The 19,507-nt window shown below is 35.8% G+C and overlaps 4 protein-coding genes across 7 annotated transcripts; 3 read left to right on the top strand and 1 right to left on the bottom strand.

The window, feature by feature from the left end:
- Positions 543-2,479, top strand: LOC105173584 (60S ribosomal protein L31). The gene is made up of 3 exons (XM_011095374.2): positions 543-675; positions 808-924; positions 1,926-2,479. The coding sequence occupies exons 2-3, from the start codon at positions 842-844 to the stop codon at positions 2,203-2,205; spliced, it is 363 nt and encodes a 120-aa protein (XP_011093676.1). The 5' UTR covers positions 543-675; positions 808-841; the 3' UTR covers positions 2,206-2,479.
- Positions 3,283-7,143, bottom strand: LOC105173582 (asparagine--tRNA ligase, cytoplasmic 3). Its single transcript, XM_011095373.2, has 6 exons — positions 6,667-7,143; positions 4,943-5,551; positions 4,183-4,436; positions 3,968-4,097; positions 3,769-3,827; positions 3,283-3,663 (listed from the first exon to the last, which is right to left on the bottom strand). The coding sequence occupies exons 1-6, from the start codon at positions 7,141-7,143 to the stop codon at positions 3,480-3,482; spliced, it is 1,713 nt and encodes a 570-aa protein (XP_011093675.1). The 3' UTR covers positions 3,283-3,479.
- Positions 9,483-10,465, top strand: LOC105173581 (40S ribosomal protein S30). The gene is made up of 3 exons (XM_011095372.2): positions 9,483-9,630; positions 9,711-9,848; positions 10,179-10,465. The coding sequence occupies exons 1-3, from the start codon at positions 9,627-9,629 to the stop codon at positions 10,223-10,225; spliced, it is 189 nt and encodes a 62-aa protein (XP_011093674.1). The 5' UTR covers positions 9,483-9,626; the 3' UTR covers positions 10,226-10,465.
- LOC105173580 (vacuolar protein sorting-associated protein 32 homolog 2) lies at positions 15,734-19,249 on the top strand. 4 transcript variants are annotated; one of them, XM_011095371.2, is made up of 7 exons: positions 15,734-15,892; positions 16,039-16,183; positions 17,214-17,313; positions 18,081-18,168; positions 18,290-18,379; positions 18,531-18,645; positions 18,745-19,249. In XM_011095371.2, the coding sequence occupies exons 2-7, from the start codon at positions 16,112-16,114 to the stop codon at positions 18,934-18,936; spliced, it is 657 nt and encodes a 218-aa protein (XP_011093673.1). In that variant the 5' UTR covers positions 15,734-15,892; positions 16,039-16,111; the 3' UTR covers positions 18,937-19,249. The 4 variants fall into 4 exon arrangements, with proteins under 4 accessions (XP_011093673.1, XP_020553245.1, XP_020553244.1 ...); XM_020697586.1 differs by having other exon boundaries at positions 15,740-15,888; XM_020697585.1 differs by having other exon boundaries at positions 15,741-15,892; positions 16,056-16,183.

Below are 19,507 nucleotides of genomic sequence, written 5' to 3'. Positions count from 1 at the left end.
CTTTGAATTGAAATAAATTAAAACTCTCAATTTTCTACTAAGTCTAACAATAAAATAATTTTTAGAAACAAGCAAATGAAAATATTTTTGCTCTGTATTTTAAATTGGTTTGATGCTTATTCTTATAAGCCAACAAAATATCTATAATTTCGTACATAATAAATTGTGCATCCCCCCTCCTCCCTTTTCCAAATAAATGAATGGGTTCCGTTCCGGCTCCAACTCGAACGCATTACCATCCCTAATTATGGGTTTGAATTTCATCTGATCATTTAAAATTAAAAAAAATTGAAAATCCTTAACTCTATTTTAATTTATATTTGATTTAACATTGACAAATTTTATTTTATTTTACATGAATTTCTATTTTAGAATATTTATCTCATATATAAATTCATCAAACCAAATGAGATGGGAAGAAACCTGGAAAATCCCCCCTCCTACTCTGCAGGTAGTTTTTGACAAAAAACAAGTCGTTAAGCTAAATAGTAAAAATACAAAGCCAATAATGATGTAGAATTCTGAAAAGAATTTTCTATAACCATTTCTACCCCTCTAATAAACAATAATTACAGCACCTGCCACTAGGGTTTTAATTCCCTGCTGGCTCAAAGTCAAGCCGTTTCCTACTTTATTGTTCAGCTCTATCTCAAACTCTTCCACCTTCACCTTCGGGTCTCTCTCTCTCTCTCTCTCTCTCTCTCACACACACACACACACACACAAACAAACAAGCACACAGCTTATCTGAAGGGATTATATAAGGTTCTGTTTTGTGTTAATTTGCATTAATTTCTGTGAGTGCAGGTTGTGAAAGGAACGGGAGAGGTAGAGGGAGAAAATGGTTGAGAACGCAAAGGGAAGAAAAGAAGAAGTGGTTACTCGGGAGTATACCATAAACCTCCACAAGAGATTACATGGCTGGTAGGCATACACATGCACGCACTTCTCTTATTAATAACTTCTCTTAATCCGTACTTATGTTTTCTTGGGTATTTAGATCCCATGGTTAGAGCATTTTATATCTCTTACTTGTTCTTGTAACAACTTGGTTGTTTCTCTTGCACACATTCAAGTACTTGCTTTGTTTGGTTATTTTTTAAGTCAAAGAAAGCTATTTGGGTTCCTAGGTTGTCTGGCTTAGAGGCCACTGTCAATGTGCTTGAATTAATGTGTTGCTTATAGATGAGGGTGAAGACTTGTAATTTTCCAAGGGAAATGAATTGTAGGTTAGGAGATGTAAACCATGAGTGATTGTCGGTGTAACTTTGAGGACTTCAATGGAAATGTGGGTCTCTTATTTCGAAGTTCTGGCATTTGCTCTCTTCCCCCATGGGATCCATTTTCTTCGGGTATTGGTCGAGTTCATTAGTTCATTGGAACTCTAGTTGAGATACCTAGTTTTAGCTAGAGGTTCCTGATTGAGTATGATTCTCCTTTTACATATAATATAGCCAAAGCTATAAAGTTTTCCCAATCACAGCTTGCATGCAGACTCTTGCAATGGTGTTTATATTTTCAAGTCAGGTGCAGAATAGCTTTTTCTTGTGTTCATGGTGATTCTGAATCGAAAGTTGTCCCAATTCTGCAGTACCTTTTGTTTTGGTCAATCTATCAATGAGGGGCATTCTTAAAATTCTAAAATTGTGTTTACTCTTGGTTTGAAGAGTGTGACAGCGAATATGTGCAGGCCTTTTCTTATGTGATTTCATTCGAGTTGTTTGCTTAGAACCTCTAGATTGCCCTCTTTAGTGTTCTGTCGCTTCTAACACAATATCATGCTTCCTCCCCTGCAGTGACTGTTGATCTATGGAGATTCACTAAAATTGCAATTTTTCGTGTATGATGTTTCATTACTATATAATGACAGGAATGTGATGGTGGTTTCTGAAATTGAAGTAATTGTTGTATTCTTTTCATGATAGCACCTTTAAGAAGAAGGCTCCAAAAGCTATCAAAGAGATCAGACTATTTGCACAGAAAGCCATGGGAACTGCTGATGTTAGAGTGGATGTGAAACTCAACAAGTACATCTGGAGCAGGGGTATCCGAAGTGTCCCAAGGCGGGTCCGAGTCCGAATTGCTCGGAAGAGGAATGATGATGAGGATGCTAAAGAAGAGTTGTATTCTCTCGTTACTGTTGCAGAAATTCCTTCGGAAGGGTTGAAGGGGCTAGGTACCAAGATAATTGATGATGAGGATTAATTCACAATGTAAGAGCGATGTGTTAGTGTTCTTTTTCCCAAAAGTTTTTCATTTCTGTGAGGCATTGACCCCAGATGTTAGGCCCCCTAGCTTTTCTGAACTTGAGCATCTATGTTCAGGATGCAATGCAAGTTATTAAATCATTCTTGCTGGCGTGTTTTGAAGTACTAGATAGGGGATCCTTGTAAGTTGGTTTTCTCGATCCTCTGCCTGAGCATCCAAACTCTAAACCATTTTCTATGGGAACATCTGAAGACTCGCACGTATTGCACAAGAACCATGTTATTGTTAGTGTCCATCCAAGAAAAATGATGTTGGCGCATTCCATGAAGATCCTTGTTAGGCGGAGCAGGTAATGATATTTTTGCTTTCCAATAGCAGGACGTGAGCTCGAGCTTGAACCATTGCAGACAGATAATTAAAGCCTGTGTCGAAATTCCAAGTTACCACCACAATATCAAGTTGGGTTTGGCAATGATAAAGCAGCATGCAAGGGAAATACGAAATGAGTAACTTAGTCCGTGGATGCAGAGAAGATGCAAAATTCCAATGAGAATAAACCTGTTAAAAAGTTATGAGAAAATGAGCAAGGCACTCCGAAATATATATAAATATATATATGTATATATTTATGCAAGTTTTCTTGTAAGTTGCACTCTGAAATATAAACCATGGAACAAAACTCTTAAAAAATCCGAAATGAGCATTAACTAATTCGACCTAATCTACTAAGTTTAGGTAGCATTTACAAGAAAATCCCTACAGAAGGATGAACACTTTTGACGTCTCATGACAGACACCCTTGCTTTTAATGGGGAACCTTGCCTATAGCTTTTTCAGCTTCATTCCTTCTCTCTGGTTTGTGCAACTTCGCGGGCTGCTTTAAACAGGTCTCATCAATAATCAACAAAAATTTACTTTGCCAGTCCACAATTCACGATCTACCAATTTTTCACTTAGAATCATCTAGGATCATTCATGGTAGACCCATCCAAGTCTCGTAGTCATTGACAGTAATATTACATGTTTCAGACACATGGTAGATTGTATACGTCGTGACCACTTCATTAACAATAATTTAAGATTGGACTTTGAAATAGAAAACAATCATTAAGAAAAAACCCCAAAGGCAACGGGGTCCGTTATAAGACTTTAAACAGATTTCTATCATGATTTCCATATTCAAAACCTTGTGGTGTATAGACTGTTTCCACAATGCAAGGTTGTAAGACTAATATTTAGTGCTAAGATTTCACAAGTGACAAATGCGGATTTCAAAGATCTGCTCTCCCAGGGTATCTGGGGAAAGGAATGACATCTCTTATGTTCTCTATGCCTGTAGCAAAGAGAATCATCCGTTCAAACCCAAGGCCAAACCCACTGTGCTTCACCGTCCCATATCGTCGAAGGTCAAGATACCACTCATATGGCTCAAGAGGAAGACCCATGTCCAATATCCTAAAATATAAAAGAAAGTAAACACCCTTAGCTAAATACGATTCATTAGGATTCTTCCTTCCGCAACTAATTGAATTTGGGAAAAGTTAACGAGGTTTTTCTTACCTTTGCTTCAGAACCTCATAATTCTCTTCCCTTTGGCTACCGCCAATAAGTTCCCCCACCTAGCAAACACAAGTAGTCAAATTATTGAAAATTCATAACAAGCTTATCAAAGAATTACCCATAAGATTTCAATCTACTTGCAAAAATAATGTGTTATAGAGAGAAGGGGAGAAAAGGAGAGAGAATAATAAGAGCCTACCTTAGGTACAAGCACATCCATTGCTGCAACAGTTTTATTGTCTTCATTGACCTTCATATAGAAAGCTTTGATTGCTTTTGGATAGTTATAGACAATAACAGGTGCTTTGAACTTCTCTTCAGTCAGGTATCTGTTATGATAGTTTGTGAAATCAATCATGTATAAACTATGAGTTGATGAATTGAAGATGATGGATAGAAGATATGGCAATTTACCTTTCATGTTCAGAAGCTAAATCAATCCCCCATTCTACTTTATTCTCAAATTTCCTCACTTTTGCTGCTTCCTCAAGAATGGCAACTGCCTCAGTGTAAGTGACTCTGTGAAACTTGGATTTTGCCACCATTTCAAGTCGTTGGATGGCAGTTTTATCAATAAATTTGGTCATGAACTCCATATCATCATAGCAATGGTCAAGCAACCACTGACAAAGAAACCTGACATATGCTTCCGCACAGTTCATATCATCCTACAAAAGTGTCAACACTGTTATTTGCTATACCAGAGCATATTCAGAAGAATTTAAAAAGGGAAATAATGGCCAATAATAAACTTTACATATTCCTGGGAATAGGGTAGCAACACAATGGTTGTTCAGTGTTGATTTCCAGATAAATATGCATTAGTAATCTCATCTTTTCTCTGTAGCTATAGATGAGGAAAAAGAATCTGATTGACAAAGTACAGAACAAGTAGATTTAACTCAAGAAATCCTATCCAAAAGAATAGGAAAAAATCAGTAACACTCCCACTGAAGCTGGGTCATAGCAAAGTGAGGATATGTTGCACCCAGACAGATTTTACACAATTAGTCATTATAGAGCAGAGAAAAGTTTTCAGTGCGCGTAGATTTATCCCTATAAGAACATTCCTGTGTTTCTCAAGGGGTGGAATATTGCATGATAGGCAAAAAGTTGAATTGCCTTCTTTTTCATATTATGTACAAATAAATAGAAAAGCCTACGATCAGCACACCTGTATATCAGCAAATGCTATCTCAGGTTCCACCATCCAGAATTCAGCAAGATGTCTTGAAGTATGCGAGTTTTCTGCTCGAAATGTTGGCCCAAAGGTATACACACTACTGAGCGCACAAGCATATGTTTCAACCTGCAGTTGTCCTGATACAGTTAAAAATGCTTGCCTGGCGAAAAAGTCCTCAGCATAATCAATTTTTCCATCCTTCTTTGGAATGCCACCACCAAGCTTACATCTCTCCGCCAACTTATATCTTTCTTGTAGCTTTGAGAGGTTCTCCTTAGCCTTCGTAAGCTCAGCAACAGCAGCAACAATTTCCTCCTTTCTTGCTTTAGCAGACTTAAGCTTGGCTACTGCTTCCCCTTTCTCCTTGACAACAAGTTCAGCAGCGTCTACGTCAGATTCTGAAGGAGGAGGGTTCTCTTTTAGCTCCTTTTCTAATTTTTCTGCCTCACTGATTATTGTTGTGACTTGAAACATCTCCCCAGCACCCTCACAATCACTGGTTGTGATAATAGGAGTATGCACATAAAGGAAACCATGCTTCTGGAAAAATGTGTGAGTAGCATATGCCAAGGCATTTCGGATTCTAGCAACTGCAGAAATCTACATGACCAAAAGAAAATTTTATTCCAATGAGGAGAATTAGGGACAAGTGCATTAAGGGAAAGAAACTTTGAAAATTCTTTTACATGCATATTAGAGATCACATCAGACATAACAATCTAGCGACGTTTTTTTCAGCTTTATTTCAGCAGTCCAGCTAACACCATCACATATAGAATAGCAATAGAACAAGCTTCATCACCTTTACTGGACAGGGACCAGGGTCAGCCCCCAAGCAGAACTAATTCATAATAAGTTCTCCATCTATCAATCTTACACATTGGCATTAAGTATGAAATTGCACTTATAATCCAAAAATGAAAAACCTTCATGGATTTCCAAATAAAGGAATCTTAAAGAGTCAAATTCATAAGTAGAAGACACTGTAAACTTAAAATACCAACCAAATCAACAACATTCCACTTAGTGTTTCCATTTCCACTTCTTTGTTATTCAACACATGTTAAATCATAATCTAGTAAAATGTATAACAGGAAACCTCACAAAAAATCAGCATAACATTGTTTAATATAAGCATTTTACACACTAAAAGGGTGTATAGTTAGGAGAATGGGATCCGTTAGCTCATCACATAATATTACCACCAAGCAAAGCAGCAAACTATTGAAAATGAGTAATTGACCACATTGAAACTCCTAGTAAATATAAACTCTTGCTTGGATCCACTAGGACTTCTTGAAGAAATGTAAACATAAATATGAAATTTACTCTCATTTCGTATCCAACAAAGCAAGCACTCATTTCAAAATTATAAAAGATGTTAGTAAATATCCTGAAAAGAATACATTTTCCTTCATATTCTCAATGATTTTGCTTTTCCTTTGCTAAATCCTAGACCTTACTTTCTAATAACACTATAAGAATCTGGACAGCATTCCAACCAATGGGCATAAAATCGCAGGAAAAAAATGAAAATGAACTCCAAAACAAGAATTTCCAGTAAAACTGGCAAACCTCAAACTCAGGTACATTCCATTTGCTACCTCCCAATTCCCGAAACCGATTAGATACAAATTCCCGAGTATATTACATACATCCGCAGACAAACACACAATTGTCGAGTCAACAGAAGGGAAAAGGACGAGGATTCATACAGTATTGGTCCTGGAGCGAAGGTGCACAACATCCCTGAGAAACTCAAGCGTCAATTTCGTCTTCGGCAACGGATACTTGGCGGCATCCACAGTCCCGACATCAATAACCCTCTCCACCTCGAGCTCAATCCTCTGCTTCACACCTTCCGGCGGCGACTTCAGCAATCCCTCCACATGGACGCAGGTCCCGGTGGAAACGACGTCGCTCAGCTTGTAAAGCTCGGCTTTTACAATCACCTGCAAATTCCCCGGGCAAGACCCATCATTCACCTCGAGAAAGGCGAATCTACCCTTATCCGCCTCGCGCCCAGTCTTGACCCATCCGCCAATCCGGACCTTCTGGCCGGCCAACCCGGCGCCCTTGTCGGAGCGGCCCAAGATAGACTGGATCGGGACACGTTGAGAGAATTGCGCCTCCTGTACGGATTCGGTCAGAGTGAGGCCATCCAACGCCGGCGGCGCAGAATCCACAGACATTTTCGTTTTGCCTCTGGTGTATTTTGGGGGAAATCTAGTAATTGCAATAAACCCTAGAGATAATCGCGGGGGGTAATTTATAGCGGGCGTTAACAAGGAAATTCCAGTGAATCGGGTCCTCCAATTGATTCTCTAGATTTGAAAGAATCTCGACCCGGGAGCTTTCCTTGCTCACTCCTGTCCAATGGAAGGTCGACACGTGGACAACGTTCAACGTTATTGGGCAAGCCGCAAGTAAACTTGAAGGACAAGCATTTAAACTCGGCAAAATTATTTAAAGGATCAAATCTTTTCACTAATCCATGTTTTTTTTCCATCATCTCTTAAATATGCGATAATAGTTGTTCATCTTTTAAATACATCTTATTCCAAATTTTAATAAAATCTAACTTTAGTAAATGAAATAATCAGCTAAATTGAAAAAATTCAAGTATTTTAATAATTTGGTTTGTATTCAAAATCTCTTTGTTGAGAAGAGAAGATTAAAAAAAAGACTCGTATCCTTCTAAAAATGATGCACACTGCCTTTCTATTTTAAAATAAACTCAAGATCAAATATTTAAAGATAAAATTACCCCTTTATTATATTAGATTGTGGTTGATGAACGTACGAGGATCTATGCTCTTTAGAAGAAAAATCATAGAATTTTAATCCAAGTAAAAAGATACACAATTGTTACACTAAGATTGAGAGTGTAATGTTTTGTGAATCGTAAGAGTTTGGTTTGCTTAGACGGCAAAAAGGCAAAGAGTGACAAAGTAAAGAAAATGGAGGAGTAATCCAACACACTCTCGGCCCCTCCCTCAAACACAAGCTACCTCTGGCCCTGTAGTTGCCACAACTTTCATCTTCACTCCCGATCGTTCCCTTTGGACGATAATCTGACCTGAAAGACCCAACGCTCGCTTCTTATCTAAGATTAAAGACAAGTGGCGCAAGCATAAGAGATCTTGTCGACTTTATAACTCTAAAATGTGATCTAACTTATTACAACACAGACTAATAAACCATTTCAAGCTACGAAAACAGGAAGCATATTCAGAACCATTAAATCATCAAAGAAAAGCATTTTTATAACATATAAATATCCAAAGAAGAACATACTTAGTCATTTTATGAAGTAAGAGGAAGCATATACATATAAACATATCCATAGAAGAACATAGGAGGGGGAGGGCATAGCCAGATTTCATATATATATTAAGTGATTATAAGCTAATATGTTATATAAGATGTTTTTAGAATTTATAAAACAAAATTTTAGAGTATATAAAGTACTGTTACCATAAATTTTGTAATTAATCTAAGTAAATTGATAAGATCTTATAAATAAGTTGATAACTCATTACTTTTTTCCCCCGAAAAGCTTATAAGCTTCTAATAACTTATTTTTAAACCTTATAATTTTTTTTTCTAAAAAAAGTTATCAAACACTTTCTTGCATTTTATAAGTTTTCAAACATCTTATAATATGTTTTAAAAGGTACCCTTTAGATTTGGAATTTAAAAATATGATATCAAATATATAGGATATTGAGGTTTTGAACCTAAATCTAGCGTTGTCTGTTTGACAAAAATAAAAGTTCAAATTAAAAATTCAAGAACAAAGTGATTACTATTATAGCAAATCATTTTGAATATGAGAAAAATATAAGAACCGAAAAATCATTGACTTTTAAAGAAAATAAATAAAAAAAATATACTATGTAATTATTATTATTATTATTATTTTTATTATTATGTATGTGTAATATATCGTACAGATGTAGCAGGCAAGTCGTAGTTAAATAAGGTATCAGACCCAAAAATAATGGGTTGCGGGCAGCTAAATGCAACTTGAGCGGGTGAATCGCGTAGAGAAGATTTATGTACACTTATATCGTGTATCTATACTAATAAAAAAAATCTCATTTTTACTTAACAGTTACTTATATTACAATATTAATTTTTTAAATTATCAAAAATATTTCTTATATATTTTTCAACCAGAACTATTTAAATTCTTTTTTCCATCTATATATTTATATAAATATAGAAAAAGAAAAAATATTTTTTTAATAATAAACAATAATTTTTGACACTGCGATACCCAATTTTTTTGTGTAGATAATATTCTCAAATTAATTTATATTTATTTATTTATTTTTTAAAATATAATATGTTGGTTTATATATATTATTCTTATATAAAATGTATTTAAAAAATATAAATAAAAATATGCATGCATGCATGCCACTATGGCTCGTTAAAATAAATGCAAAGAAATAATTGCTGTATTGGGCCTGTACATGAAAACAAACTAATTGGGCTATTTAAAAAATCCAAGAAATGTTTATTCTGAAAGGCCCATCTAGAAGTTAGAAGCCCATTAAGAAACCTATAAGATGTTGAGAAACCCTAACCCTAGAACTGTTTTCTCTGAAGCTCCAATTTGACTCCCGGCAACTGAAGATCCTCGCCGTTTCGGAGAAATCAATCAGTCATGGGTAATTATGATCTGGGTCACTGTCAATTTAGGGGTTTGATTCGATTAGGTTTGGGTTGTAATTGGGGAATGAATTCGCAGGTAAGGTACACGGTTCATTGGCTCGTGCCGGAAAGGTGAGAGGGCAGACCCCCAAGGTGGCGAAGCAGGATAAGAAGAAGAAGCCCCGCGGCCGTGCCCACAAGCGGATGCAGTACAACCGCCGTTTCGTCACTGCCGGTAACTTGTTATCCCTCTTTTTGGTTTCCATGAGTTTATGTAATGTATGTACCTACATCATATTAAGCTGTTCTTGTTTTTTCTTTCTTTTTTTTTTTTTTGGTAAAATGCCTTTTTGAGGGACGTGAATTTTAGAACTTGAAAATCTTGAGAGGAAAGAAGTTCATTCAAACGTCTTTTCTTTTTCCCTTTTTGGGTGTGTTTGGTTGTCTGTTTCTATCGTGTACATTATCTGAGCATATTGAGGAAAGTTCTTTTGATTGAAGTTATGTTTGAGTTAACCTGTTTGTAATATGTGTTGTTGGTTTTGCATTTGTGTATTTGTTGCAGTTGTTGGCTTCGGGAAGAAGAGGGGACCAAACTCATCTGAGAAGTAGAGTGGAAGGACCTCTAGTTTCTGTAGGTGAACAAGAATTTCAGACCTGGATTGACTGTTTCTTCTATGATGCTATAGTGTTTCTAGGTCATGGATTGAGCTGTTTTTGCAGTTGTTTTTGGATTTTGATATATTTACTGCATATTGTGGAGCATAATCGAGTTGTTAATTTCGAAATTGAAGTTAAGAAATCTTTAATTCAGCTATATTTTTCTGGTATTAAGTTCCATTGGACTTCTCACTGGAGGCCTTAAATATAGTGGTCATTACATAACTGAGTGATGATCGATCTGGCTTGCTGTTTGTGTAGTCAGTGTATTGCCTTAGAACCTCTGGGTAGATCGGATGCGATTTTTTATGTCAACCAGCTGTCTTATTATCTAGTTTTAGATGATCAGCGGTGTTGAAGTCATTGATGTCTTGTCAGTTATTTACTATTTAATTACTCAAACTGAGACAAGAAAATTTGAGTTGTGTTTGTGTTTCATAGTTTATGTGGTATTTGATTGCTGCATAGATGAGATTCAATGGGTCCATAGTGTTGTATGTATGTTATTTCTCAAGTGGAAAAAGTTTTCCCCTTGCTCAAAATTCAGGTCTCTGGTGGGCTGAATGCTACAGCTCCTGAAACCTGGAAAAACTGCATTCTGCGCCGGATGGAATTCCTTGGCCCAAATCAGTAATCATTTACTGTTTGTTTAGCTCATCAAATAATAAATCACATAGCTTGTCAATTTGCACTGACTCTCAGTGATTGCTTGCACTTAATGGTATAAGTTGCAAGAATCTGCTTGAGAAGGAGAGCAGAGTATACTTCTGATCTTTGCTCCCTCTCTCTTGATATTTATCGTTGAGCCGTCGTCTGATGTATGTTTGATGAACTTTTGTAGAAGCTTTCCCAAAATATTTTCATGTGTTTTGATGATGTTATCGAAAACATTATAAGATAAATTGAAATTAGAAGTATGATAGAGAATAGCCGGGACGAATTGTAGTCAGTTTAATAAATTGATTACAGAGGTCGAATAAAAACTAATCACATGTTATTTTTATCGTATGACAATAGTGTAGATGTGAAATGATGTTATTATCCTTGATGTAACCAAAAAAGGGGATGGCCAAATTGAAGTAACAATGCCATCACATTTCTGAAAGGGATGAATTCTGGGTGAATTGGAGGCAAATGTAGATTTTTGTTCGATTTTTTGTTAATATTAATAAATTTAACAAATTTTAATTAATAAATAAATTTATTTGTTAGAAAAAATCAAACCTTACAGGTACTGTTTAGAAGTTCATCTTGGACACAAAATGCTATCTTTGTTGTCCAAAACAATGCACTATGATTCTCTAAATACCTGATCTGCAAACCCAACTCCGAAATCTAACAGCCCAGCGTAGCACTCTCCCGAGCAATTTTCTTCCCAGTATTTCGTTGAGGCCCTTCCAAAAGCGACGAACATATTGCAAACAGACCTACAAGGACAATGGGACCTTAGAATATAACGAACCCAATCCAGGCGTCGTCCCTATAAAGATCGTCTCCCAACACTATAAAGCCCCAATCCGTACAGGATTGAGTAATGTTACGTTGGATCAGAAGTCATCTTCCTAGCACGATTAGGCCCAACGGTAAGCGATTTGTAATGACTAAAGTTTGAAAACAGGAGGGCTTCTTTTACGACCGTATGGGAATCGGCTTTTTAACTAATCCTTTAAGAAAGGATAAATTATATTGATATTTTTTAAATTTATGTTCGATTACATAAATACTTTATACTTTTTTGTAAAATTGTAGATACATTTCTTAAAAGGTGTAAGTATAGTGCATCTCAGCTTTTACTCCAAAAGGAGGGAACAATTATACCCCAAAGGCTATATTTTTAATTTGGCAAATGAGAGTAACTGTTTGTGTATTTGAATCTAACATTAAAGGATGTCAATAAATTTTATCATCTAAAAAACGTAATGGGGAGAAAAAAGAGAGAAGGCTAAGTTAATGTATAATTTACTTATATATATGTATATATTAAAAAAATGAGCCCGTAGAGTTAAGTTGGTTGATAAAATGTTTATTGAAAAAAATACCTTTAAATATATTTAATTATTTATAAGATATTCATTTCTTTAATCAGCTAACTCTTTGAATAATTTTATATTCATGCATATTTAATATTAATTTATTTTATCAATTTCAATTAATTATTTATTTTGTTTTTAAATTTTAATTTAATTTGACACAAAGTATAATAAAATTTTAAATTATGCATGCATATCGAATGTGCATTGACAACACTAGTACAAATATATCTCTTGATTCTGTTATGATAAATAAAAAATATATTATTGTGTATAAAACTTTTTTTTTGTTTCACAAACACATAAATATTAGGATAAAATACATTTTTTGTCTCTTAAACTAATCTTGATTTAATAGTTGCCTCCTAAATTAACAAATATAACACTCACCTTCTTGGTTGGACAAAAGTGCCCCTCATGCTTTGAATAATTATATTATTCTCAATATATTCTAGTATTTTGCACATTAAATCATCACCAAATTATTTATTAATTATTTTTTTTAATAAAGAAAGAATTTAAATTAAAGTGGAAAATAAATTAAAATAAATATAGTAGATACTCAATGAATATAATACAACCAACAATTCATATATGTTTTTTTAAAAAAATTGACAAATATATATATATGCTTAACCAAAAATAAATATTTTTAGAAATAAATAAATATAAATATTTTATCATACTTTTAAAGAAAATATTAAGAATAGTTCAGGGGGGAAAGTGCATTTTATTAATAATTTTAGTATCAAATTAATAAAAATTTTCATGAATTTTTGTGTATTTCTTTTTGTACTTATTTATTACTTAACTTTGAATCTATGAAATATAATAAAAATTAAAACTATTTAGTTCACTAATTATGTATTATTTTATTATAATTAAAAGATACTTTTTTCAATTAAGAGAATTTTAATTAAACTTAAAACGTAAAATTGTTAGAAAAAGAAATTCTTTGAACCATATATACAATATAAGGACAATATTATTCAAAAATTTAATTATAGGGTGTAGGTATTACATTTGTTAGTTTAGAGGGGTAAATATTACATCAAGAATAATTTGTGAGGACAAAGTGTATTTTACCATAAGTATTATTACTATTATTATGTTATACCCCGAAGAGCCATGACTGATTTGAACTCTCTCTCTTCTCTCTCCCACACTACACACACAACTATGGTACCACACAATTGCCCTAGTAGCAGCGCGGATGATGCGGCTCCAATCAGAAGGCGAAGGAAGCTAGTGAGGATAGTGATAGGACGGGGAGGAGGAGATTCCCAATATGTTTAACTTTATGTAGTTCCTGACTCTAGTGTAGCTTGTGATTGATCATCAGGACGTGGATTTTTTTGGTATTCTTGATAGACTGCGTGAAGAGTGGGAGGTTAAGTTTAGTGACAATGAGACGGGGGCAACCACGCCCCTACCAGTTCTTCCTGTGCAGGTGTTAGAGTTGGTGCAAGACCCTGGGGGCTTGCAAAAACTTGACGGTGGTTGTATGGATATGAATCCTAACTTTTTGGCAGTCGTAGACTGGTATTTGTGGATATAGGGAAGGAAGTAGGTCATGGCATGCACCATGATGGGAAAACCCCATTAGTGAGCAGATGACTACTCTTGGAGGCCTCAGCAAAGATGACAAGGGTAAATCTAAAAGGGAGACCGATCAGAGCATCTACGTTGGAAACATCAAACTTAACACCTAGCCAAGGAGCTTGGTTGTACTAGATAACATTGCTTATTGTTTTGTGAGCTAGGCGAACATTGCAATTTATTGAGCTTAAACGACAAAATAGGGAGATCATTGTGCGACCCTCTATTGACTTGGTGGAACAAGGGGCTAGGAGGTGGTCATGCATGGCCAAGGCTACTTCTTTGGGAAGAAGTCTTGTTTTTCTCATTTTTAGTCATTTGCTAGGTCCTCTTGGCATGATGTGCAAAATGTTATAGCCGCATTCAATGATTTTTACTTCATACAATTTAAGATTGCAGTTGCAAGTATGAAGTCATTAAAGACGCCTTGATTGTTTCAGGGATATCCAGATGGTCCTATAGAAATGGGAAACGGACATGGTTAATAGGAAAAACACATACACACACAAGTCTTGGTGTGGATTTGATTAAAGAACTTACCTGTGGAATTCTGGATGAATGAGGGATTGAGCCTGGTTGTAAATGGAGTCAGGAGACCACTTTATCAAAATGTAATCACTAGTTGTGGTCATCTGGCTTATGCCTGCGTTTGCACTATGTATTCCCCACTACTAAAGCACATGGTCATATTGGTACCATAGACTGATGCTAGGGATTATCTTATCAAAGTGGATGTTGAATACGATTGAATCCCCCCTAAGTGCACCAAATGTCAAGCATTAGGCCATGCTACAACTTCATGCCCGATAGCTTCTCAAGCTAAAAGGGAGTCACTGAATGTATTTTTTAAGAAACCTGGCCATGAGGCAAAGTCAACGATTGTTGACTCAAACACATAAGTGGTGGATGATGTGGAAAAGAGAGCTATGGTGGAGGAGACAACTTCCTACTAGCTCTAAGAACATTGAAAGATTTGCATGGTTTGGAGTCAAGAGAGAGAACACCAAGCTTCCACCTTTAGGGTTGTATGAGGTGGAGAAGGCAGATGGTACTGAGGAGAAAGAGATCGTGGTTTACAAAGCTTTTGAAGCTCTGGCAGCAGCAGCCAGCTGGAGGAACTTCCATTGATTGACATATCTGTATGGATTGTCTGTGGCCTGAATAGGAGGGGTCACCAAACAGCGGTAAGAACTCTGCTTCAAGAGGCCAATCTAAGGTTTTGTGGTCTAGTTGAAATGAGAGTGGTGCAGATAAATGTTTACAAATGAAAAAACTCTTACAATTTTTCTCAAAATATCAATACATAAAAAAAATAATCTCAAAATATCAATACATAAAAAAATTAATAAATTATGTCTAAAATTTAAGGATTTTAGATGTTAAGTAAAGCTAATCAATATTTATAAAAATATACCAATTCAATGATTTTAAGTTAATAGATATTTATGAATTTTTAAAATATTACATTTTATCCATTCAATACCCATACTTGTGGGTGTATTAGGGTCTGAACCCAGACCCATATCCATTGAGATAAGTATTTTGGGTATGGGTTCGAATTTGGGTTTAATATAAACTAATGGGTCCGAATTTGAGTAGTGACTATTATAATGAATCTGAATTTGGGTAATGTCCGTCCATTAGTGAGTTTAGCTAATACCATAATTCATAATCAACTCGATCAGAAAAAATATCAATTATTTAAAAATTTTAAATATTTTTACATATATACCAAGTGTACTGTGTACCGTTAGTATATTCAAATATTTGTCCTATTTGAGTTAACAGACGCGCTTAAGTAAACCAAAAATCTTTTAAAAAGAAGAAAAAATAACAAAAAACCAAACACGCCTTCTCTTTCTTCCTCCCACCTTCTAAAATTATCCGTTTTCACTGCCCTAAATTAGCAACTGCGCTAGTTTTCGTTCACTAGTCTCATTCGTTCCAATCGGCAATCACTGATTCAGGTGGACTGCTTTCATTGGCGTAGGTATTGTCATCAATTTTAAGTTCTTGTTGTAGATTTTGATGGTTTTTGTTTCCCATTTAATTGTTATGAAAATTGGGGGGTGGAGTTCAGAACTAGTTTGCCGTGTGACGTGTATGCTGATTGTATTTTTTGATGTCTGATTACAGTCTACTGGTTATACTAGGATAATTGAAGAGGTGAAAATACTGTGGTTGAATCAGTAATTTCATTGAGGCAAAGATGATTGCTAGGCTTCTGGGGAAACCTAAGCAAGAGGCAAATGCTCTCGCCACCCTAGACAAATTAAACGAGGTATATTGTTTGTATTTCTTGCATATTTTTTGTGCATATGTTTTTATTGAACGGATTTGTGTTATATACGTTCACGGGTATGGATTACTCTTTTTTATTCGGCTATTTAGATTTTTTCTAAGTGAACTGTGAAAGTTGCTGACATAATCCTAGTTTTGTGTTTATCTCTTGATCATTGTCTCTGTTTAGATAGGGGAAGTTAATTTTGACCCTTTTACAATAGTAGATAGCTTTTCGGGTCCTGGTTGCTTACCTATTCATTATTAAGTTTAATTTGGTTTTACAGGCAGCTGCCTCAGATGATACTGGCTAATATTTTACATGAACTTTGATCTTCTGAAAATTTCTTTGAGAGGAAAGAGGCTAGTGTATGATTTAGTTCATGAGTCTCATTGCCAAAGACTTTGGATTTTCACCCCTCATTGCAACTTGTGGAAACATGTCCTCTGGTGAACATGTTCAAGATTGTATTTCTCAATCTAAGCATCTGTTGGATGCACTACGTCCTGATAGAGCCCACTCTTCCCCTCAACTATCGCTTTGTTGAGCTTTCACATTAAATACATCATTTTCTGTTGGAGATAGTCAATTTGGACAAGGGAGATGCCCTTCTCTTCCATTTAGAAATCTATGATTTAACAAGAGAAAAGTTCAAATATCATTGATGGGAGCAGACTACACCAGGCTTGTCCACTAAGAGAAACAGGAAAATGAAATATTCGACCTGAGAGCAATATCTGAAGTATGAAGGTAGCGGCACGACATAATTTAGTACTCTGTGTTTCTTTTGTGTCTGTAGTTTGAAGGGTGAAAAAATTAGCTTTGTTGCATGACTCATGTTTACAGGTTTATCAAATTAACTTTGTGCTTGAACGGTGCATATTGCTATGTATGGATGGAGCTGACAACTGTACCTTTTATGCCCTTTTGTGTTGACAATAAAGCTGTGTTGTTGTAGTTTGGTTAAATGTTTTGATGGTAAGATTGATTGTTCTAGCTGTCTTAATATTTGATTCTTTCCCTTGTCTAGACTCTTGAGATGCTTGAGAAGAAGGAAGGCGTTCTTCAGAAAAAAGCATCTGCTGAGGTTGAGAAGGCCAAAGAATATACCAAAGCGAAGAACAAGAGAGGTATGGTCGTATCTTTCAGTCAGGCATTCTGCTCCTCATTATACCATACGACTGTTTTCCTTCATTCCTGTCATTCCATTTTTAAAAACATGTTGTTTCCATCGTTAGCTATTGGTTCAGCTGTTCTAGCATCAGTAGAGTAGCCTGGGATATGAAGTTATTCTTGGAAAATGTTTTGCTACAAAGTGTGCAAATATATGTCCACATTTCTGTAATCTTTGCCTTAGGGTTGGTTGGTATCGCTATTTTTTACATTGACCTATGGGTACAGAGTGAAACTTCATTTTACTATCGAGGTTTAGCTTCATCTAGTTTCACTTGCCGCTGAGCACACTGGAATCCTTGTTTCATCTTTGAATCTGGTCATTGATCTGGGCTCCAATTTTTACTTGAACTTACAACTTTGCTGTTAGTTGCGTATTTCGAGCATTTCTTTTGGTACGCTTAACTGCCTGCTTGCCTCCCTTATTTTTAACTGATTTTGCCAACAGCAAATAATGGTATTTAGTATATAGCTAGGCCAAATTTTCTTTATGGCTCTACATATAGCATTCATTTATTGTGTTGTACCGCGACTAGAGAGACCCCCGAGAGGTTAGGAAATCGTTGGACTTCATTAATTTTAGCACAGGTGGAAATTAGTTTAGTTATTTTAACTAAAAAATCTTGTCACTTTAATTTTGGTGTCTCCTTGGTTAGTTAACTTAGTATGGTGAGGTTTTATATGAATTATTGCTTGACTGATGCTAGAAAAACATATTGTGCAGCGGCCATACAGTGTTTGAAGAGAAAAAGACTCTATGAAGAACAGATTGGGCAGCTTGCCAATTTTCAACTGCGCATACACGACCAGGTCAGCTTGATGTTTATGTTTGCATGAGAATGAAGGCCTATTTTGTTTCCAGCCAATTTCTTCTGATAGATTCCTTCTTCATTTATCGTGTTCAATGCTTGTTCTCTTCATTTATCGTGTTCATATAATGTTAGAAGGTGCAAAAGCTACTACTGAAACTGTTGATGCGCTGAGAAGTGGAGCAGCTGCAATGAAAGCAATGCAGAAAGTCACGTAAGTAGTTGGCTTATACTATGAAAACCATTTCCAGTTCTTCAAAATCTCTCTAGCTCTTGATCTATTGGTTTATGCACAGTTTGTGTTAAAACTTTCAATCTTCACTTATCCCTTAACCAGTCTCTTTCAAACGGCTTATTCTACATAGAAATATTGACGATGTGGACAAGACAATGGATGAGATAAATGAACAAACAGAGAACATGAAGCAGATACAGGAAGCACTGGCTACACCAATTGGTGCAGCAGCCGACTTTGATGAGGTTCTTGCTTTCTGTCTGTTTTTTCATATACCTGAAACTTTATTTGCATCTATATTTTCCACATTGATCTGTCTAAATGTTTCTTTTGGCCCACTGCAGGATGAATTGGAGGCTGAGCTTGAAGAATTGGAAGGTGCAGAGTTGGAGGAACAGCTTCTTCAGCCTGCAACTACGGCCCCTGCTGCTTCCGTGCAGGTTCCATCAGGCAGAGTACCTACTCGCCCCGCCCCTCAGAAACGGACACAGGAGGAAGACGAACTTGCTGCTCTGCAAGCAGAAATGGCACTTTAAGTTTACCTGTAGAACTAATTTAGTCCATAACCTTGGCATCTGTAACTGAAGCAGTCGATCGACCAATCACCGGATAGATGAAATGTAACATAGGGATCTTGCAATTGGTTGGAACGCTAGTTCCAAATTGTTATGCTCAATGTATATTTTCTGGCGTTGAAATGCTGTTGATGGAATTGGCAAATTCATCTAGATGTCGTGATATCACTGGCGCAGAGCTGAGTTGTGGTGATTATATGTAGGTGAAGTAAAAAGTGTGCAATCTACAATCCTGAATGCAGCACGTATGCATGTAAGTTGCAGTAGCTATTCCCATTATGAGAAAAAAGCTGCATGATAGGGTAGGCAGTAGGCAGGATAGTTTAGTAAGTGTAAGCGGGTGACGTTCAATGTTGGGTTAATTCAATTGATTCTCATCCACATGTGCAAAATAAAGTACTATTTTTCTGATTTCGGGGTTGAGCAAGTGTGTTCATCTATCATAGCATGAAAAATATGTTAAATGCGAAGCTGTAGGCTCGTCAATGGATCGGTACTGCTCTATCAGAATTTGTACCCATAGCTATGTTTT

Source organism: Sesamum indicum, linkage group LG11, assembly GCF_000512975.1.
Source record: "Sesamum indicum cultivar Zhongzhi No. 13 linkage group LG11, S_indicum_v1.0, whole genome shotgun sequence".
Lineage (NCBI taxonomy): Eukaryota > Viridiplantae > Streptophyta > Magnoliopsida > Lamiales > Pedaliaceae > Sesamum > Sesamum indicum.
The sequence above is the reverse complement of the archived record's forward strand: the minus strand, read 5'-3'. Positions and strand labels throughout refer to the sequence as shown.